Here is a 21,286-nt window from a genome sequence, read left to right on the forward strand (position 1 = left end):
CTCAAGAAATGGATACTACTTATTGTGGTTTCTGTATAAAATACCCTCCCCAAAGCCCCGGGTATTGGTGATTAGATCATGAGGAAGGAGCTCCCTTTGTTGATGATTGACTCCATTGACTGACTAACCCTGAATGGTCTATAAGGAACCGAAGGCCGCCTGGAGAAAATAGGTCACCAGTGGAATGCTCTTGAACAGGAACTCTCAACCTTTCTAATCCTTCGACCCTTTAATACAGTCCCTCATGTTGTGGTGACCCCCAACCAGAACATTATTTTATTTCTACTTTTTTAACTGTAATTTTCTACTGCTATAAATTGTAATATAAATATATGATATGCCGAATATATAATATGTGACCCCCCCAAGGGGTCATGACCCACAGGTTGAGAACCTCTGCTCTAGGGGACCAGTTCCTTCTCCCTCTTCTTGCCTCTCTTCCTTTTTCCTTTGCTCTTCCCTTCTTCTCTCCTCTCTCCCCACTGCCCACCTCTCCAGTCTCCATGAGGTCTATTTTCCATGCTATCCACTACAACATTTTGTCGTATATGGCCCGAGAAAAATGGAGTGAAACAACCCTGGACTGAAACTTCTGAAACTGGGAACTAAAATTAACTGTTCATCTTTTAAGTTGGCTCAGTTATTCTGTCATAGCAATGAAAAGTGACTGATACAACATGGCTATTCTCATCTCTTAGATTTACAGAAAACTAACATTTTTCAAGCATGGTGGCTCATGTGTGTAATCCCAGAACCAGAGAAGCAGAAGCAGGAGGAACTACCATTCAAGGCTGGCCTGGACTAGATAGTGAGTTCCAGGCCAGTCAGGAATTCATAACAAGACTTTGTCAAAAGAAAGAAGGAAAAGGGAAAAAGGAAGGAAGAAGAGGAGGAGGAAGAAGAAGAGAAAGAAGACGGAAGAGGAGGAGAAGACAAAACAAAAAAGAAAAAGAAAAAAGAATTAAAAATTCAAAGTCTCACACCTACTATCAGATGGAGTAGGATTTGAACTTACATCATTGCCTCTGAAATTTATATTGCTCCATATACCAGTCATATTTTTCAGTGCATTCCAGAAGCTCCTAGCCTTCTAACGTGCAGTCTTATTCCTGCTCTTCTAGTGATGTGTCCCTGCAATGTTAAGGCTCAGGAGAATGCATCGAAAACACCTTGCACATAATGATACTGGCGATAGCAATAATACCAGCTTGAATTTCTATACCATTCTTTGCTTTTAATTATTTCCCTGGGGCTGGTGGCTGAAGGATGGGAATGTAGTTCTGTGGCACAATCCTTACCTAGAATGCACAAGGCCCTGGGTTCCATCTACAGCAGTGCAAATAAATAAGCAGACGAAAAAATAAATTCTTAGAGGAAATTAACATTGAAATATTTTTGTTTCTCCAAAATGTTTTCTTTTTTTTTTTCTGAGACAGGGTTTCTCTTTGTAGTCCAGGCTGTCCTGGAACTCGATTTACAGACCAGGCTAACCTCAAACTTACAGAGCTCCTCCTGCCTTTGCCTCCTGAGAGCTGGGATTAAAGGAATTGTGCCACCACTGCCTAGCACGTTTCCGAATTTTTAATCAGTCATTTTGTAGTTGTTATCACACAATCATAATCAGCTTGTATGGACGTATTATGTTTTTATTTTATTTTCTTCCTTCCTTTTTTCTTTTCTCCTTTCTTTCTTTCTCCCTTTCTTCATTCCTTTCTTCCTCCTTTTTCTTTCTCCCTTTCTTTCTTTCTTTCTCTCATTCATTCTTTCTTTCTTTAACACAAGTTTTCATGTAACTGAGTCTGGCTTTGAACATGACGGTTGATCTTGAACTTCAGCTTCTGTTCTACTTTCTTATGTAGCATCACTCTCTACATGGAGATTCTCGCACATAAACACATCAACTGCTGCAGTAAACTATTACACTTCCTGAATGCTACAGTTATCACATTTCTGTGATGATGTAAAGCTCATGGCGCTGATGGCACCCAACACTGGCAAGGATGTAGAGCAACAGGAAAAGGAATGTGTTGCTAGTGAGACTGCGAAATGGTACAGTCACTTTGGAAGATGGTTTGGCAGTCACCTGCAAAACTAAACATATTCTTCCCATATGATAGTGCAACATACTCCTTGGTATTTACCCTCCCCAAAGCTGAAAACCTTTCCAAATAAAAACCCTGCACACAGATGTTTATAGTAACTTTATTTGTAGTTGACAAAAACCGGAGGCAAAAAATGTCTTTCAGGGGGTGAATGAACAAATCAACTATGGTACATCCTTTCAATAGACTATTATAAAGTATTAAAAAGAAATGAGTTATGGATCTATAAAAAGATATGGAACAACCTTAAATATACAAATGAAAGAAGCCAGTTTGAGGAGCTACATATTCTATGATTCCAACTCCACGACATTCTAGAAAAGGCAGAACTATGGAAATGGTTTTAAAAAAATCAGAGTTTGCCAAAGGCTAATGGGAGAACGAGATGACTAAGCAGAACGCAGAGGAGAGCACCCACTGTAATGGTGGATACATGCCATTATACACTGCTCCAGACTTACAGCAGGAGGAATTACACCAAAAGAAAGCTCTCATGCAAACTAGAAACTGACGATCATGCTGTGCCAATTAAGGTTTGTCGATTGTAACCAAGCTACTATTTCATTGGGGATGTTGATAGTGGGAGAAGCTATGTATATGCCAGGCAGGAGACACAGGGAACTCTTTGTGCCTTTCTCTCAATTTATGGGTATGTGTATACATCTTTGTGTGTGTGCGCATACGCATGTGTGTACACGCAGAGGCCAGAAATCGATATCTTTCTTTATCACTCCATCTTATTTTTTGAGACAGAATATCTCATTAAACATGGAATTCACCAGTTGACTGGCCAGCGAGCTCCAAGCATCCTCCTGTCTCTGTCTTTCTAGGATTACAGGCATTTGCCATCAGGTCCTTGTTTTTTACATAGGGGCTGGGGACCCAGAGTCGGGTCCCCATTTGTAGGGCATGCACTTTACTGACTGAGCCATCTCCCCAGGTTCCTCTCTTAACATTTATATTGCTGTAAGATTAAAACTGCCCTTCAAAAAAAAAGTCTTTTGTATGCACTTCTATAATCCCAACACGGAGGAAGTTGAAGCCAACCTGTGCTAGACAATAAGACCTGAGGGGAGGGGACACCTAACAAAACTATCACAAGTCTGCTAGATGAAAAACTTGAGGGCAGTGACATGATGCGGGGCTCTTATCTCTGTCCAACTCTGGAATTTAATAAGCTATTTTGCCATTTTCCTCATCCATAAATAGAAAAAAATAGCTGTCTCATAGGCATCAAATGAGCTGACGCTCGGTGGATCCACTGTAGCATGCAGTCGTGATTCTGTGCAATGTAATCCCGTGTCTTTCCTTCCCACGGCATCACAGGCTGCTTCTGGGCAGAGACCTCTCCACTTTATAATCACCTCTACCTAGCACAGTGTGTGGCATTTGGGCCCCAGAAGTCTGTTGATAGTGAGCGCAAGCCTAAATTTTCTCTCCTTTGGACGTTTGAGGGTTTTCTCAACTTTTTGCTATTAGCAAAATTCATCTCCAAACCCTTCTGTTTTACATTGCCTAATTTGGTCTGTATCCTACGTGAAGTAGGCAGAAGAAGGTTGTGTGCCCATACCCACACTCTGAGATAGGAAGAACAACTATGGCTTAGCGACGTGAAGGGACTTCTGTCATGTGTTGCACGGGTGACAACGACAGAACCTCTGGCCCCGCCTCTAGCCCCTACCTCCACAGACCTCTTTTCCTTCTAACCACTGCTTTCTGCAGCAGAGGTCTCTTCAAAAAAGAGTCTGTAGTGGTGAGCCTGGTCTAAGAGCAGCACCTTTACCTGTGGTCCCTCTGGGGGAACACAAGCTGTGAGCTCCCAGATGACCCCCCTGAAATCAAACGTTTTATTCCCAACACCTCCAGGCCTCTATTTTCCCAGAATGAGGAGCTTCTTAGAAAAGGGCGAACACGCCAGGTTCTCCCCCACCCCCACCCCCACCGACTTTTCTCCCTATAAAGGGGTGAGGAGACGATTCTCAGTGTCCAAGAGGAGGGACTTTAGCTAAAAATAGCAATGGCGTGTGGACCAGTCAGAGTGGTACCCAGGACTGGGAAAGGGAGGGGGACGCTGTGGAGCTGTAGCCAGACTGGTTGCCGTGGAAACGGGAGAGGAGCAGAGGAACCTGGGAAGTGGGGATGACACAGATACCAAGTCCTAGTCTGAGCGGCCGCTACATTTAGGAGTCTGCGGTTCCCACTCTCAGAGGGGACCTATGGTGGGGGGGACATGGTGTCAGGGACGTGGGCACCAACCCCCCAGGGTCTCTGCTGCCGGCTTCTCTCCTCTCCAGGCTCTGTGAGTTGAGTTGTGGGACTTGGGGTTCGGGCCCCGATTTCGAAGGCAAGTGGGGGCTTGGGTGGAGCTGGTTCCTGAGGGAGTTTTCACCAGGCAGACCTCCTTCCAAAAGATAAGCCTCCCCCCACCCCCCGTACTGGCCAGCACGCTCTAGTGGGAGAAAAAGAGCACGAAGAAGCATGCGGTCCTGGGATCTCACTGAAAGGGGTCACAGCATGCTCAAGAACTGTGGTTAAAAGAACTGTAGTTATTTGGAGGGAAAAGGCAGAAACGAAGCCCTTGCTCTTTAGGTAGTGGACAGTGCACACCTTTCCTGTCCCATGAAAAAGAGACCCTTCCATAAGATAGCAAGAGCTAGAACCCACTCAGAAGGTTCCCTGGGAAATCAGCGTTTTGGGGATGATCGGACACTGGGAGCCCTTCTTCATTCCTGGACATAGATGGAGGTCAGATTAGCTAAGACCCTAAGAAGAATGCCTAGAAGCCCACCTGAAGCTAATGCCAGGATGCAAGAGACCCAGGGTCCTGAGGCACTGAGTACTTACAGATCACTTCCAGAGGACACCCTGAGCTGCAGAGAGGGGAAAGCAAGCCGGCTGTTGGGGGAGGGGAAGATCTAATCTGCCATTGCCAAGGTGTTCCTGGGCTATGTCTCCTGACTGCCATGGAAGATAAGTGTGGGGGCCCTGAGGATACAAACCATCTCTTTGTGGTTTCTTCTTCTGCCTGTTCTTTAACATACAAACATCCTCCAAAGGTCTGGCTGCAGGACGCTTGGCTCAAAATTTAAAAATTGGAATGTAGGGCTTGTAGTTACATATCCATGCAGTTTCTCCCTAGGACCTGGTCATCTAAGCCATCTGTGAGCCTTATGTCACATTCCTGCACTCCCTTGCCCTCCCAGACCTCCTGCCTCTCCCCCCCCACCCCCAGGTTCCCTTGAAATGGGAGGAGATAACCAATCTCAGAAAAGAGAAAGGAAGGTTGATGACTCCTAAATCCTTGCTCTACAGACTTTGGTTCATATGGTCCATATCTCTTAGGGGACCCGAAGAGCCTAGGGAAGAACTCTGGGCATCCATCTCTCAGGGAAGATTGCAACTCAGAGTGCATCTCAGGGGGAAGAATTTGAAACAAAATCAGGTGGGTTTTGCTGGGAATCTGGGCTTTGCTTGGAATGTGGGTTTGGGGACATATGGCTGGTGTGGGTGGGGTTGATGTTAGGGTAGTAAATGCAAAACAGGAAACTGGAAGGGGGTTGGTGTGGGCGCTTGATGTTTCTCTTGGTGCCTTTCTTACCTCTAAGAAGTATAGAGGTTGAAAGCTACTAGACGAGCGTAACCCTGGATGGCCTAGCACGTCCTTTATCTTTGCTGTGGGCAGTTGATCTCACATGACCTCCAGCCTCCTAATGCCAACCCTTTTCTGCATGTCTCCTTTGGGAAAGAGCCCAGGCGATATCGGAGCATCAGTGACCACGGTTAAGCAGTCAGAATTGCCAATGGGAATTTCCTAATTTGGGGAACATTCAACCTTTGCACACTGGAGACTTTTTGTGCACAGCTGGCATTTCTTTCTCCTTGGTAAGTTTGGGGTAGAGAAATGATGGAGGAGGAGGTAGAAAGAGTGAGATTCAGACAGAGAAGAGAAGGGATAGTCTTGCTGTGACCTTTGGGTCAGATGATGAAGAAGAGTCCGGGCAGGAGGAAGGGATAATGGCCAGGGAAAGAGTGGTTTAAGTCCTCATGGCAGGGAGGGCTCTGCATGGAGAAGGAACTTCTTACGTTTTAGAATCCCAGGAGTCTGGTCCGGGCTTGTCTGTGAGGTGCTACGCTTCGGCTTGAGGTGGTGGCATCGAGATGGGCGACACCGACATCTCTAACACCTCCTCCCCATTGAACTTGCACTGCACTGCCCAGTTCGTGATCATTACCCTGTGTGATCCGTACAACTTATTCTTAACCTTCATTTTTATTTTATGTGTGTGGGTCTTTGGCCTTTATGTATATCTGTGCAACACCCTCAGAGGCCAGAAGAGGGCGAGAGATTGGAATTACAACCGGTTGTAAACCCACATGTGGGTGCTGGGAATCAAAGCCAGATCCTCTGGAACAGCAGCCAGTGAGCCATTTGAGCCATCTCGCGAGCCCTCCTGGCCCCCAGCTTTCTGAGTTTGTGGGCTTCTGGGTTGTTCCCATGACACCAAGTGGGGGAAATTGAGGCTAAGAGAGAGGAATGGGGTGATTCGTTCAGGGGCTACTCGCCATTGCACTGACCCTGAGTTCGGGGTGGACCCATCAACTCGGCAAACCTTTATTAAGTCCCCGCAGGATTCCGGCTGCAAGCGCCATGGCGCAGGAGAACGCCGCCTTTTCCCCGGTGTCGGAGGAGCCACCCAGGCGCCGTGGCCGCCAGCGCTACGTGGAGAAGGACGGGCGCTGCAACGTGCAGCAGGGCAATGTACGAGAGACCTACCGCTACCTGACCGACCTGTTCACCACGCTGGTGGACCTGCAGTGGCGCCTCAGCCTGCTCTTCTTCGTGCTCGCCTACGCACTCACTTGGCTCTTCTTCGGCGCCATCTGGTGGCTCATCGCCTACGGCCGCGGCGACCTGGAGCACCTGGAGGACACCGCGTGGACCCCGTGCGTCAATAACCTCAACGGCTTCGTGGCTGCCTTCCTCTTCTCCATCGAGACCGAGACCACCATCGGCTACGGGCACCGCGTCATCACTGACCAGTGCCCCGAGGGCATTGTGCTGCTGCTGCTGCAGGCCATCCTGGGCTCTATGGTGAACGCCTTCATGGTGGGGTGCATGTTCGTCAAGATCTCGCAGCCCAACAAGCGGGCTGCCACGCTAGTCTTCTCCTCTCACGCTGTGGTATCGCTGCGCGACGGGCGCCTCTGCCTCATGTTCCGCGTGGGCGACCTGCGATCCTCGCACATCGTGGAGGCCTCCATCCGCGCCAAGCTCATCCGCTCGCGCCAGACGCTCGAGGGCGAGTTCATCCCTCTGCACCAGACCGACCTCAGCGTGGGCTTCGACACCGGGGACGACCGCCTCTTCCTCGTTTCACCTCTTGTCATCAGTCACGAGATCGATGCCGCCAGCCCCTTCTGGGAGGCGTCGCGCCGCGCCCTCGAGAGGGACGACTTCGAGATCGTGGTCATTCTCGAGGGCATGGTGGAGGCCACGGGTGCGGGCAGGCTGGAGGATGGGAGCGGTGATGCAGGGCTCGAGCAAGAAAAGCACGGGGGAGCGGGAGGAGTGGGAGGAGGCGCATGCAGAAAGATGGACAGAGTGGGGTATAGGGCGACAGGTGGAGGAGGGGGGTATGCTGGGGGCAGGGATGGAAATGAAAGGGATGGACAGGGTGACTTTGCAGAGTCAAGAAAAAGCTTGGAAGAGTTCTATGAAATGATGCTAGCTTGAGGCCCTGGCCTGACAGGCATGTCACTTTGAATAGCCCTTTACATCTCTGAATTCATTTAATCCTAGCAAGGTTCCCCTGGAGGTTACTTTTTACTGTGCTCACTTTTCAGAGGATGAGTAGCCCCAAAGAAAGGTCCCATAAATAGCCCACTGTCACAAGCCAATAAATAGCCTAGATAGAATACAGGAAGTCTATCTTCAGTGTTTCCTAGTACGATGTTGGCATGAAGGTTACGTGCAAGGTTCTTGATGTGCAGAGATCCAGAGCCCTGGAATTTGATTGACGGAAGTTATTCTCCTAACTGAGGTGTGGAGAGGTGAGAACTGGTCTCACTTGGGCCTCAGTTACCCCAGCTGCCATTCTTAACTTCCCCTGATGTTGCCACTTCTAGTTCCTTTCCAGAAGGAACTGTGACGTCAGTGCCTTCACTCAGGCCTACACTGTCAAGAGCTTGCTTGGGACCAGTATAGGAGCAAAAACAGGTCCTTTAAGAGGTCCTAGCCACTGAAGAGGATAAGAAAATGCAAGTGGAGAACCAAAGTGCCACTAGGGGGAGCTACAGCGCTGCTACTGACAGACTTGCTCCCTGCTGCTGGCCTTGAGACCCGGTTCCTGGTCCTAGGCAGAAAGCCTCAGCTTTATCACTAACTCAGTTCTATCCACTCCCCACTCCTCCTTCACTCCGACTAGGCTGATCCTAGCTCTTCCCCTTCCCTTGCTACTCCCTTGTCTCGCCAGCTGTCCCTACTTTTTGACACTATCTTGGGCAGTTCTCTTACAACGACTTTTCCCTTTTGCCGCCACCTCCTACCCATGCCTACTCCCCCCAGCCTCAGCCCCATCTCTGCTTCTCAAGCCTTTTCTCTGCAGAAACCCTGTGGAGGCGGGCTCTCCTTCCCCACCTTGACAGATTCGTCTTATTCCAGCTTTGCCATAGAATACCAATGTCCCCAGGATATCACAGAACCAGACCAGTCATTCTCTGGTTGGTGATGTTTACATCTCTGTTTCTGAGATGATATTAGTTTGGGGAGACTCTGAGGTAGAAACAAAATGATCTGCCCTGAGGGAAGGGTGCAAAATCCCAGCAGGGAAGGCAGGACAGACCCAGGGCAAGGACTGAGAAGGGCAGTGTAAAGGACATGGGGTGGGAACGTGTTCAATTTTTCTAGAGATAAAACAGGGAAGGATGGTAGTATTTTGGGATTCAAACTGCTTTTGAAACTCAAGAATAATGAGCCAAAAACCCAACACGATGACATTTAAAGGGAGTAAATATAAAATTCTACATTTAGGCTTCAAAAAAAAAAATCACTTATGTAAGCCCAGGCTCTGGTGGAGAAAGAACTGGGGGTTTTCGTTGGCCACAGGCTCCCAGGCTTGCTGTAGCAACGTGATGCAGCTTCCAAAGGCATTTATGTAATATAATCATGGGCCACTTTGCTAGAGCCTCCTGGCCAGAAGCAAGAGGCGGCAAGCTTTCTTTTATGCATCGAGGAGGCCACAATTGGAAAAATCATCACACTTCAGATGGCCCCTTACCTGGTCCTCCGTGACCATTCTGATTTGCAATGAAGGCAGTAAATTTCTCAAAAGCCAGATTAAGTGGGAAACGCTCGTGAGTGTTCAATCTGAGAAAGAGGTCTAATGGAACCTGGGTCTATATTTACAGATACTAATGGAGCATCAGGTGGGAAGGGAGTGAAATGCAAGGGGTAGAGATCCTCGGGACAGGTTTTAGTTTGTATAAAAGACAGCCCAGAGCCAGTGAGATGGCTCTGCAAGCTAAGGTCAAAGGCCTGAGGACCTGAGTTCTCAGACTGTGGAGTGAACCAACTCCCACAAGTTGTCCTCTGACCTCCACATGCATCCTGCGGTGCATATGCACGCACACCTATGCATATAAACTCAAATCAATGCATATAAACACGCATGCATATAAACTCAAATCAATGCAATACACAAAGGACTGAACTCCTCATGAGGTGGTGAGCTTCCCATCCTGGTAGGTAACTGCCCATGGCTTGGGAATGCTCAGCAGTGGCGGGGGCGGCGAAGAGGCTCTGTGGGAAGTGGGAAGCTGGACCAGATGATCCCTAAAGTTAGTTTTAAGGTTGAGCTTCTCAAAGGGGAAATATAGGCTGGCAAATGGAGAAGTGAACTGACCAAAGAGAGGTGGGGCTCTTGGGGAGAGAGGGTTGTGGAGTGAGAGGCAGCAGAGGGAAGCTCAGGCCGGGATCCCTTTGATTAATGTGTCTTCCTCCTCCCCACAGGAATGACATGCCAAGCTCGAAGCTCCTACCTAGTAGATGAAGTGCTGTGGGGCCACCGATTCACATCTGTGCTCACCCTGGAGGACGGCTTCTATGAGGTGGACTATGCCAGCTTCCATGAGACCTTTGAGGTGCCCACACCCTCGTGTAGTGCCCGAGAGTTGGCAGAGGCTGCAGCCCGCCTCGATGCCCATCTCTATTGGTCCATCCCCAGCAGGCTGGATGAGAAGGTGGAGGAAGAGGGGGCTGGGGAGGGGGCAGGCGGGGGAGACGGAGCGGACAAGGAGCAGAATGGCTGCCTACCACCCCCGGAGAGTGAGTCCAAGGTGTGACTGGTTTTCTCCAAACCCCTGTGGCAGACCAGGGGGCTAGACACAGGTACATGGAAGCTGCGGAGTGGAGAGGGAAGAAGAGGAGGCAGGCAGTGTCCCAAGGAATGGCTAACGTTGGGAGAGGCCCACTGAGTCCAGGATCCAGTGGGGAAGGAAGAAGTCCTGGTTTGAAGAGAGGAGAGGGTGGGGATGAAAGAACACATCGGTCTGTCTGTCTGACCTTCACATCTGTTCGTGGGCGGATGGATGGACAGAAGGTCGGGCAGACAGAGACAGCCAATGGATAGCTTGGGTGACCTATGGATCAACAGTTGGTGACCCCAGGGCTGCCTTAACCTGCAGCACACCTTAGTGCAAAACCTACCAGTACCCTTTTCTTCCAGACAGAGGCAACCTCAAACCAGGGGACATGGCTAAACCAAGGGACATGGCTTAGGGAGTAGAGTGTCAGACCAATTGCTGTCCCCACTCACCTCCTCAGCTGGCCTCCCTATGTGTGACACACCTAGACACAGTGGCCACCATTGAGCCAGAGAAAAGTATGTGGAGGAGGGTATAGATGTGACCTATCCAGCTTCACTATCCCACTGTGATAGGCTCAGAAAGGTGTCCACAGCCTTAAACCCTCAGGGGGTAGGCAAACAAGCAATGGGGGTAGATGCTGAGCAGCAGCCCTGGAAGAGGACCAGGAGAGACTGAGGACAGCGGTGGTTTTTTGAGGCAGCCGAGTGAAACCTTGCAGGTAGGTACTGCTTTAGAAACAAGAAAGCAGAGAGACTCTGAGGTGGAAGAAAGACCAAGGGAGACTTAATAAGTGGTTTTATGAGGGAAGCCTGATTCCTGGGGAAAGTAGTTTATCCTTGAGGCACAGCGACAGGGGATCATTCGAAATAGGGATTAGTAGGTATCAGGTGTGACATTCAAAGACCTGGTCCTAACACCAGAACACAGTACAGGTGGAGGTCAGAAATACCCCACAGCATCTGAAGGAAGTGTGGCTCACCCTAGGAGCCCACGCAAGCTCTCAGAGTCAGAAGTGAGAGGGCATTAGCAACCCGGAAGCTAAGGATTGAGCAAGGGGGAGGAGCCCAGCAGTTAAGGAGCTTTGCGTCACTCTCCTGGAAGACTTGTTAAAACAGATTGTTGGGTCCCACTCCCAACATTCTGACTCAGTAGGTCCGGGATGGAAACCAAAAACTCTGCACATCTAACTAGTTCCCAGATCTAACAGGTTTCCCAGATCGTGCTGACACTGTTAGTCCCGGCACTGCACTTGGATGAGGAAACCAAGCGGAGGAGGAGCTGCAGGAGCTGAGACGGCGAGGACCCTTAAGAACAGTAGAAAGAAGAAGGGACAGGTCAGGGAGAGGGACCCAGGTCCAGGCTGAAGAGCTTAACTTTGGGTCCAAGAACTGAAGCGTCAGTGGTAACTTGTCAGTGACACCGAGGTGGCGTCTGGGAAGAGGAGCGGGCGACAGAGACAGGTGGGAACAGAAAGAAGGCCTTTGGGGACTCCTGGGGAGGCAGGGGGAGCCGAAGCTGAATGGGCCTCACCACAAAGGACCGACTGACTCTCTAACAGGACAAGGCAAGACGGACTAGGGTAGAAGACTGAGCTTATACTTCTGGGTATCTGCTGCCTGCCACCTGTCCTGCCAGGGCAGGGAACCCTGGAGAGACATCCTCCCATCCCACCTCCACTGCATCCTGCCCTTGTCCCCAGTCATCTCGGGCTGGTCAGGGGAGAACAAAGGCAAGTTGAGGAGCAGAAGACCCATCAAGGGACTGGAGGCTGGCCCCCTGGGGCTCAGTGTAGCCCAGGTGGACACGGCCTCTGATGGGGCCGGTTCAAACCTTGGCCCTGGCTGCACCCACTCCTGCCCTTGAATAAAGGTCTGCTGTTCCGTGCCAGGCTCAGAGACCAGCATCCAACCGGGCACTGTGCCTTCCTCCCCGTGCCCATCTGAGCTTGGGTCCACTCAGAGGACGCAAGCTCTTGCCTGTCCCCTTCAGTCGAACACTGGACTCGGGTTTCAGGACCACCTGGGTCACTCTCAAAAATGAGGCCCGTGAACAAGGGCCTGCTGGAGCCCCACGCACATACTGAACTAGAGCACAGGGAGGGGCCTGGGTTTGGATTCAGGGGGAAAGGCGGAGTCTGCGCAAGAGGGGTGGGGTGCTTGGCACCCTCATACAAAGCACTGGAATGGAGACATTGAAGCTGCTCCTGAAAGTCGCTGAGATGCAACCACTCAGGGAGGGCACCACTGACCAGGACAGTAAGGAGACCTGTGTTCTAGTGCCAATGCTGATTGTCACTAGTGACCTCCATGAGGACTCTCACTCTCAGCAAGGCACATTATTTCTCTGGGCCTTAGTTCCCTTATGTGTGAAAAAAAAAAAAATGATACCTGGCAAACTCATAATGCTCAATAAATGTTAAGTTGCTAAATGGAAAAGGGAGACCGGAATTCCACTTGAGGTGCAGAACAGCTGAGACTCCAGACCAGAGAGAGGTGCAGCGTGTGGAAGCAGATGCAATGACTCTGTGGACAAAGGACACAGCCCCCCACCCCAACTGCTCTGGTCCCTAAGTAGGCAGCTGCATTCTGGGGCTCCTATTCTGCTGCAGTCAGAGAATAATTAAGGTCAGGAAGAAAAAGACTGAGGCCCCAGGGCCTGGTGGGAGGAGTCTGCTCCAAGACTAGCTTAACCCGGAGAATGAGCCGGAGGAGGGCGTGTCCCAGTCTGGAGAGCTCAGAAAGACTTGTCCCTGGAAGCTGTGAAAGGGGCCAAGCTCAGCTGGAACCCACCCCTTGCTTCCTATGTTCCCCTTCCCAAACAGAAGCCCCATTAGGAGTTGGCTCAACACTGACAATTTAGGTGACAGATGGGACCCAGGCATCCCCTCCTGCAGTGGGTGGGTAGCAAGGTCCACGAAGGACAGATGGTGTTTACGATGGGGAGAGGGCCTGGGTTATCCAGAATAGGCTGACAACCCTCAACAACCTCCCTACTACCACCTCACCCCTACCCCGCCCCTGCCTTTTATAGCTTTGTGGTAAGGGAAGACGCAACCAAGCCTGGATTTTATAAAACCAGTTTATTCACATTTTAGAAAAAAAAAACAAAACTAGTTTGAGGACAGGAACTGGCCTTCCTACAGCATGAGTGTGAGACCAAGAACAGAGAACCAGAAGGAAGACCTTGTGGAAAACTGTGGGGAATGGGGGAGCCAAGTCTCCCACCCTAGGCAGGGACAGGTCAAATAAATTAAAGGAAGTTCTGGACGGAGGAGGGAGAGGGTATCCAGGCAACCGGGGGAGGGGCGGCGCTGGCTGGAAGGCAGTGGACACCTGCAGGAACTGGAGAGAGCACGTGGAGTAGCTGAGGGAAAGGGTCCCTTCAGCCCTCACCCTGCTCCACGGTCCTGCAGGACTGAGCTGGAAGCCGCTTGTCCAGATGGAGCACACAGGAAGTCGAGGAAGACGGGGCTTGGGGGGGGGGTCCCTTTCCCTCACCTGGGACGTTACAGATCACCGCTTTCGCAGCCTCTTCATAAAGCAGCAGGTGATAGTAGCAAGGACACTGGCGCCAGTGACTAGGGCGACTCCTGTACCCACCAACAGGGGCACGAACAGGGTATCCAGAGCTGGAGGAGAGGGGATAGCCTGCTCAGAGAGTGTCTGTCATACAGGTCGCTGACACTCTCCCCGGCAGGTTTTCTAGACTCAGTCCCTAGTCACAGGGTGCCATCCCTGCCCACGTACTTCCACCCCAATCAACACTGAGATCAGCTTAGGGATTTTCATGCAAAGGGATGCAGGGATGGGGGTGGGGGCGGGGGAGGCGGAGATAGCAGGGAAGACAGGCAAACAGAAGGGGGGCAAACACAACTGGAGCAGGGGAGGGGAGCGGAGGGCGGTTATCACTCACCATGCGTGTAGGGGTAGACTGTGACAGGCCCGGAGCGTGCACTGCCCGCCTGGTACCAGCTGTAGTCGGCATGCTGCACCCAGGCGCTTGGGGCGCAGTGGTATACGCCTTCATCCTTGGGCCCCAGACTGTGCAGTCTTAGTCGATGACTTCTGGGTCCCACCAGTTCCACACTGACAGGACCCCCTCCAGGCCGAACTCCCAGCTCTGCCACGCCGTCCTGACCCACTCCACCCACAAGCTGAGCAGGGCTGGAGCTTAACTCGCCCTCCTCTGGTCTTTCCACCCACCAGCTGGCTGCTAGTCGCAGCCCCGGAGGACCACCCCGCACAGAGATGTTGCACAGCAAGGAGGCAGTCTCTCCCCGGTACACAGTACCCCCTGCGAGCCATGCCACAGCCTCCAGCACCACGCCTGCAGAGTAAGGGACATACGGGTTACAGAGGGAAGGCTCAGGAGCTAAGAACTTAAGAAATAAGTTTGATAAGCTCTGAACCCTGCCAAGGGCTCGGCCTCTCACCTTCTTCCCTCACATGCACAGGGAGAGGCCGGGAACGAGCACTGGCTGCTTCACGAAGTCGGGTCCCAGACCCTCGAACGTAGGCTTTGGCAAGGCAGCGGTAGGTGCCTGCGTCACCAGGCCTGGCAGCCTCCAGTCGTAGTCGGTAGGTCCTGGATGCCACTTTCTCCATGGCAATGTGCCGGCCCTCATAGCCAGGGCCCAGGCTGCCAACACCTTCTGTGTCCAGCTGGGCCACCAGGCGGCCAGGCCCAGGAGCCCCTGCAGGAGCCATCTCCCAGCCCACTGAGTATGCAGCATGCCGGCCTGGTGGGGGCAGTGCCCCTGACACATTGCATAGCAGTTCTAAGGGTTCCCCTGGGCCAATCCGATGTTCACCAGGCCCCACCGTCACTGCCAGCTGGCTGGCTGAAATACAGCAGGGGAAGGGAGGGGTCATAGGGATGCCTGGGTTCCTATCTATAACACCTCTTTGCAAGAATTTAGAGGCCTTTTATCTGTCCCTTTCCCCAGGCCCTGAATTTCACCCTTCCACCATAGCTCTTATATCTCTACATCCCATTTCTGAGCAGAGAAAGCATGGATAGAGTGAATAAGGTCTAGAAGGCTGCTCACTCCGTGGAAGAATTCTATATGGTCATGTAGCACCGCCCCCGACGCCCACTGAGATGCCCCCTCAGGGGACATGGCACTCACACAGTGTCTGCACGTCCACATGGGCCAGGACCGCCCTCTTCTCTGCGATCTGGACCCAGGAGCCATCAGGATCCTGAATCCATTCAGCGGCCGTACAGTGGTAGGTGCCCGAGTCTGCAGCCTGGGCACCCCCGACCACCATGCGGTACCGATCAGTTCCTTCCTTGCTCAGCCGCAGCTCCCCGGCGGCCAGCCTCTCGGCATAGGGAGCACCAGCCTCCACAGCCATGTCGGAGCGCAGTCCCACGACTTCCTGGAGGGTGGCTCGCCCCACTGGTGCCTCAGGCTCGGCTCTCCCAAAGGACACCGACAGGTGTGTGTGTTTCTTCGTTTTAGTCTGAGCCAGGCAGCCCAGCGCCAGCTCCTGCCCCTCATGCACAGTCAGGCGGGAGGGGGAGGCTGCAGCCTGGCGTCCTCGGGGCCCCGGAGGGGCAGCAGATACCTGCAGCTCGTCTGGAAGAACTGGAGAGAGGCTTTGGTGAGAGAGGGCTGGGAGATGGCAGCCCTCCTGTCTCCTGTGTCTCCCACTTCACTACCTACTCTGTGAGCTCCTGGAGAACAAGGACCTTCTATAACTCAGTGGTCCCTAGCCCAGTCTGAGCACACTAAGATGCTGAATTTTACAGAACAAGCCTACTGACACCCACTCGGATGTCTGGGATTAACGCATTTTAAATACTCAAGAAAGGAACTCTAAAGATAAAGAGACTGGCGTGGGCCTATCATCCCAGCTCCCTAGGAAGCTAAGACAGAAGGAGCAAGCTCAAGGCCCACTGGGACAACTCAATCCCAGTCTGAGTAATTTGGAACGTCTCTGCATCTGGTCCCCATAAAAGAAAAGAAAGTGCTGGAAAGGCAGGCTTACTGGCACAGGAGCCTGACAGGAAGACCTCTGGGAGTTTTAAAGTAACCTGGGCTACATAGTGAATTGTGGGAGAATTGCTAGGAATTACAGGCCAACCTAGGCTAGTGGGTTGTAGGCCAGCCTGGGCTACAGGGTGAGACCCAATCTCAAAAACTAACACAGGAGATATAGCTTAGTAGAATACTTCCCTGGTATGCTCAACACTGTAGGTTCAATCTGGGGTGGGGGGAGACGGAAAGAGGAAGAGGAGGAGAAGGAATTGGAAGCAAGAGAAGGAAGAAGATGAAAACCCAAATCTGGGAGGCACTCTCACCACCCAGTTCAGAGCCCAGTACCTCTCAGCTCCACTTTGGCACTGTAGTTGCCCAGGTACTGAGTGTCTGTTGAGGGGGTGTAGCATTCATAAAAGCCAGAGTCCTGGGCCTGCAGGCGACCAATCTTGAACACCACGGAATCTCCTTTCAGGCGCTGCACCTGCAGGTCCCCAGAAGCCACGCGAGGCCCAAACACAGCATAGGAGAACTGGCTATCCTTGGTGCTGATGATGCCCAGGGAAGTCGTTGGGGCCTCAGGTCTGTACATGAACCATTCAAAGTCCTGCTGGGAAGGGCCCTCATAGGCACTCACGTTGCAAGAGATAGAGACAGTGGTGCCAGCCACACGGTAAAGAGGGCCCTTGGGGACATGCACCTGCCGGGCATAGCACCTGACTCCTGTGGGGAAAAAAAGTAGAAAGAATTGGAATTTTTTTTTTTTTGAAAGGCTGGGTCCCCATTCGATGCCCAGGCACAACAGCACCATTCTTGACGGCTACCTGTGAAGCAAAGGGAAACCTACAAAAGGTTAGAACATAGCCAGGCATAAGACACAGCTGAGGACAGGGAGAAGATGCTGGGATGGAAGGCATCAGCATCTCAGCATCTGAACAGAAGCCCAGAGCCACCCCAGAACAGAGGAATACTCCATCGCTAGCTAAGGAGAGGTAGAGCAGCTGTGTGAACAAAAGAGCGCATGGGGAGGCCGGAGAGACAACCCAGTAAGGAAAAGGCTTTCTGAGTTCAAGTTCCTGCAACCACGTAAAAAGCTTGGCATGGTGGCTGGTGAGGTGGTTCAGTGGGTAAAAGCAACTGCCACACAGGCCAGGCAACCTAAGTTCGATCCTCAGAACAGACCACGGCAGGAAAGAACCAAGTCCTGAAAGTTGTCCTCTGACCTGCACTCTCTCTATATAATTAATAATAACAACAACAACAACTAGATGGCTCCTGAGGTTGATCTCTGGCCTTTACATGAACACTCATATATGTGCACTTGTACCCATGCACACATGTGCACACCATATACCACAAACACACAGAATTTAAAATAAGAAATAAAAGAAGCATGTCTGACTCTTGACTCCCCAGTTCTTGGCTGGATCCTTCTCTCTCCCACTCATGTGTGGGGCATTCTCAGGTGAAGCCTCTAGCTAAGGGATTCTGAGACCTTTGCTGGAGGGGACCTGGCACAAACTCACAGAAAAGCTGCTTGGCTTGGTTCTGTCACCTGGGCTAGACAATGGAGCCAGTGGCCCAGGCTGGACGGGGCACCATGCTGAACAGGGCACGGGCCTGGTCAGTTCTCACCACACAATACCCTCCCCACGACAGCTGTGCCATGAGCTCACTGCTTCTCCTAGCCCACAGGGCTACACAGACAGCTGTGGCTTCTGGGGCAAAACTAAGGCTCTGCTCTGGCTTGGGGCAGAAGATCCCTTCCCCCCAGAGTCTGCCAACCTTCTGGATAGCCTAGGTTGCACCATGCACCCCCTCCCAACAAATGCTTCATTTACATATTATTTGCATGTGCTGTGCATCATTTATATTGGTCCCCTTTCTGTAAGGAGACCCTAAGCTCCTTCTGACCCTTACGTTCTTCTCTCTCTCTCCTCCCCCGCCCCGTTTTATCCCTACCCCTGTTCCAACAGTCAGTCTCAGCTCCTTTCTTCTTTCCACCATTCCATAGCTACTTCTAGGAAAAAAAACCACAGAATGCAAGGAGGGCTAGCAGTCATTCCACAGACAGGGAAATGATGTAACTCCCCCCAGCAAGCACATCTAGGGAGTGCCGGAGCTAGGATCTGAACCCAGATCTAAAGCTTTCTAACAGCTCTCCCTAGTCAACAGAGAAGAGAGGAAAGGCCTGGCTGGGGAAAGAACCGTCTCTTCTAGATGAGAAGTGTAAGAGAGTGGGATGTTTGGGTCAAGATCTTGCCATCTCTGGAGGGACTCTACACACCCCTGAAGAGGGACAAAACCAAGAAGATGAGACACTTTCAAGGCGGGGCCTGATTTGCCTGACTGTGTAATTTCCAGGATTCCCAGGGGAAGTCCACAGGCTTGCTTCTGCCCAGGAGGAAAACACCCAGGAGCCTGAGAGCCTGCCCTCCCGTTCTTGTTCCTTTCTGCTTCAGGCTGTGGCTGCGTCACTCAGAGAACACATGACCATCACTTGAAGCCGAGGCTAGAGTCAGGAAGCCGACACAGGACCAATTCTTTTCTCTCCCGGGCCTCCGTTTCTACCTTTGAGACCTAAGAGCTTCCAGTTCTGACTCTGAACCAGGGAAGTGCGTGACTCGCTCCAGGCACATTTCATAATCAGGATGATGTTAAAGACAGCCAAGCTGACACCTTCCCAGCTGCCCATGGGTAGAGTCTGCTCAAAAGGCCCCCTCCCACCTCGCTGGCTCCACAAGTGCTGATGCTTGGAGATCCCCATGGGAAAGCTGTCCCCACAGCCTCAGGAAACAGGCTGCAACAAGGTTCCCTCTCACCAGGCCACCTCCCTCTAACAGCCAAAGGCCTGATTTGGGAGTCAGATCCAAGTTCAAATCCTAGCCTCAACCCTCCTTGGCTATGCTCTCCGGAACAAGATATTTCATTTTCCTCATCTGTGACTTGAACGAGGTGGGCTTGGGTGCCAGCAGGTTCTTCTGCGTTTCTGCAACACTCACTGCTCCCGGCTTCCCCTGCCCCATAAAGCCCACTGGGGAAAAAGAAACCATCACTAGGCAACCAAACCCCACAGCTCCTTCATTTCTCACCATCACTCTGCCTCCTGCCTTGTTCCTCAAGGAGAGTTTTCATCCCCAGAGCCCAAGACCTGTGACTCTGTCACCATGTAGTTCTGGTCTAAGCCAGAGAAGGCAGATGGAGTGTCACAGACTTCTGCCTTGACTACAGCACCTCAGAATCTTCCCCATAACTACACCCTCCCCATATTCCCACCACACACACATACACACCATCATAAACACCAACCAGGGCAGACACTGGGTGTTTGGAGATCCCAGGTTCAGTTTCCATGGAGCCTGGTTTCACCTGGGGCAACGGATGTTGGGACAACTAGCCAAATATCTGGGAGTGTGGAAGAAGAGGAACTGGCCCAGGGTGGAGACAGAGATGGTAAAATGTGTGTTGGGGGTAGGGGTGGGGCTTGGGGAGACTTTCTTTAAAGACCGTGGGCAGAATCAGCCCCTGGGCCTCCAGCCAATTCTGGGGTAATTATGAAGACCGCCAGGCACTACCCACGCTGAGCAGGCACCCGAGGCCAGGCCTGGAGCCTAGAGTGGGGCAGAAGGTTGTCACAGTATTTGGGCGCAACGACCCCAGGGCCTGAGTGTAAAAGCTGAGAAGTGGCGCCTGCCTCGGGGGTCCAATGGTGTCTCAGGAGATACCTCAGTAAGTCGCTAATATGCCCCAACTCGGGGCCTAAAGCTAGGGCGCCACCACCCTCCCCATAACTGACTAGGCAGGCGGCCGCAAAAGGAAGCGAGGCGCCGAGCCCAGAGAGGCTGGAGACACGCCTGATGGAGAAGTAGGGATGCAACCAACTCGCAAATGCTAGAAAGGTGAGCTGACTGGATGCGCAGTGTCAGCACCTACCCGGCCGGGACAGGGACGCGGCGACCACTCGGCTTACCAAGCATTAGCAGCAGCAGCAGCGAACTCAGCGGCGTGGGGCTGGGGACGCCCATTCTGCGTAGGCGGCTCTGGGGAGGCTCCGGGGGTCGGCGTGGGCTCTGGGGGACCAGGGCCGCGGGGGGCACATGCCCGGGTGGGGGGCAGAAAGCGGAGCAGCGAAGCGTGGGTGCGCAGAGCCCAGATGAGCGGGAGCCGCCAACTCCCCGCCCTCCTCTCCTCTTCTCCTCCTCCCGTCGCTCTTCCCGCCCTCCGCAGCTCCGAGACCATTCCCGCCGCTCCCCGCCACCCGGCCACGCCCACACGCCAGCCCCGCCCCCGCCCCGCCCCTGGCCGCCGCAACGGCCAGACTTCGACCCTGATGGTGGCTCCGCCTCTGGCCGCAGGCTGGGCGAGCTGGCGGCACCTGGGTTCTTCTACCCCCACCCGCCCTCGCTCAGAGCGCACCCCGCCCTGCACCTGCCAGCCTTTCCGGGAGAATCGGTGCTTGCAAGGCCCCTGGGGATGATGGGGTGACTGTGGTTACGCACTCAGAATCCAGCTGGGTGATGTGGGCCGCTGAGTCTTGGCAGCAAACCCTGCTGACTGATGTGGGCATGGAGAGACCCAGAACTGCCTGGACGTGAAGCGGTTGGGCTCAAGAGGCCTCAGAACCCTGGAAGATCCCTGAAATCTGGCCTAATACCCGGTCAGAAAGCAAAACGAAAGGAAAGTGGGTTAGCCGTCCAGACATCCTAGCTGGGCGATCTCTTGGCCGGCTCAATCCCTTTAACCTCAGTTTTCCCCTCCACATACGGAACAGAGATTGTAAACACTCAGAGTTACGGTGATAATTAACTGAGACAACGCACTTAACGTTTGTTGCACA

The 21,286-nt window shown here is 52.3% G+C and overlaps 2 protein-coding genes across 9 annotated transcripts; one reads left to right on the forward strand and one right to left on the reverse strand.

Annotated features, from left to right (window-relative positions):
• Window positions 1-4,215: 4,215 nt before the first annotated feature.
• On the forward strand, window positions 4,216-12,901 carry Kcnj9 (potassium inwardly rectifying channel subfamily J member 9). Of its 7 annotated transcripts, none has more exons than XM_048448877.3 (5): window positions 4,217-4,401; window positions 5,415-5,544; window positions 5,849-5,984; window positions 6,723-7,600; window positions 10,111-12,901. In XM_048448877.3, the coding sequence occupies exons 4-5, from the start codon at window positions 6,751-6,753 to the stop codon at window positions 10,440-10,442; spliced, it is 1,182 nt and encodes a 393-aa protein (XP_048304834.1). In that variant the 5' UTR covers window positions 4,217-4,401; window positions 5,415-5,544; window positions 5,849-5,984; window positions 6,723-6,750; the 3' UTR covers window positions 10,443-12,901. The 7 variants fall into 7 exon arrangements, with proteins under 7 accessions (XP_048304838.1, XP_048304837.1, XP_048304834.1 ...); XM_085687690.2 differs by having other exon boundaries at window positions 5,856-5,984; XM_048448879.3 differs by having other exon boundaries at window positions 5,445-5,544; window positions 5,785-5,984.
• Window positions 12,902-13,530: 629 nt separating this feature from the next.
• Window positions 13,531-20,622, reverse strand: Igsf8 (immunoglobulin superfamily member 8). Of its 2 annotated transcripts, XM_087906125.1 has the most exons (7): window positions 20,420-20,622; window positions 16,795-17,172; window positions 15,595-16,056; window positions 14,899-15,306; window positions 14,379-14,792; window positions 13,964-14,094; window positions 13,531-13,807 (listed from the first exon to the last, which is right to left on the reverse strand). In XM_087906125.1, the coding sequence occupies exons 1-6, from the start codon at window positions 20,472-20,474 to the stop codon at window positions 13,979-13,981; spliced, it is 1,833 nt and encodes a 610-aa protein (XP_087762251.1). In that variant the 5' UTR covers window positions 20,475-20,622; the 3' UTR covers window positions 13,531-13,807; window positions 13,964-13,978. The 2 variants fall into 2 exon arrangements, with proteins under 2 accessions (XP_087762251.1, XP_087762250.1); XM_087906124.1 differs by having other exon boundaries at window positions 13,531-14,094.
• Window positions 20,623-21,286: the final 664 nt, after the last annotated feature.

The sequence above is a fragment of the Myodes glareolus genome, chromosome 5, assembly GCF_982192425.1.
Source record: "Myodes glareolus chromosome 5, mMyoGla1.1, whole genome shotgun sequence".
Lineage (NCBI taxonomy): Eukaryota > Metazoa > Chordata > Mammalia > Rodentia > Cricetidae > Myodes > Myodes glareolus.

Excerpts from the sequence above, each read along its gene's own strand:
- Igsf8 (XM_087906125.1), bottom strand. The coding sequence starts at position 20,474 with ATGGGCGTCCCCAGCCCCACGCCGCTGAGTTCGCTGCTGCTGCTGCTA. Across the intron at positions 17,173-20,419 it reads GCTGCTGCTGCTAATGCTTG|GAGTCAGGTGCTATGCCCGG; the intron begins GTAAGCCGAGTG and ends TTTTCCCCACAG. Across the intron at positions 14,793-14,898 it reads TGTGCATGTGAGGGAAGAAG|GCGTGGTGCTGGAGGCTGTG; the intron begins GTGAGAGGCCGA and ends CTTACTCTGCAG.
- Kcnj9 (XM_048448881.3), top strand. The coding sequence starts at position 6,751 with ATGGCGCAGGAGAACGCCGCCTTTTCCCCGGTGTCGGAGGAGCCACCC. Across the intron at positions 7,601-10,110 it reads GGGCATGGTGGAGGCCACGG|GAATGACATGCCAAGCTCGA; the intron begins GTGCGGGCAGGC and ends TCCTCCCCACAG.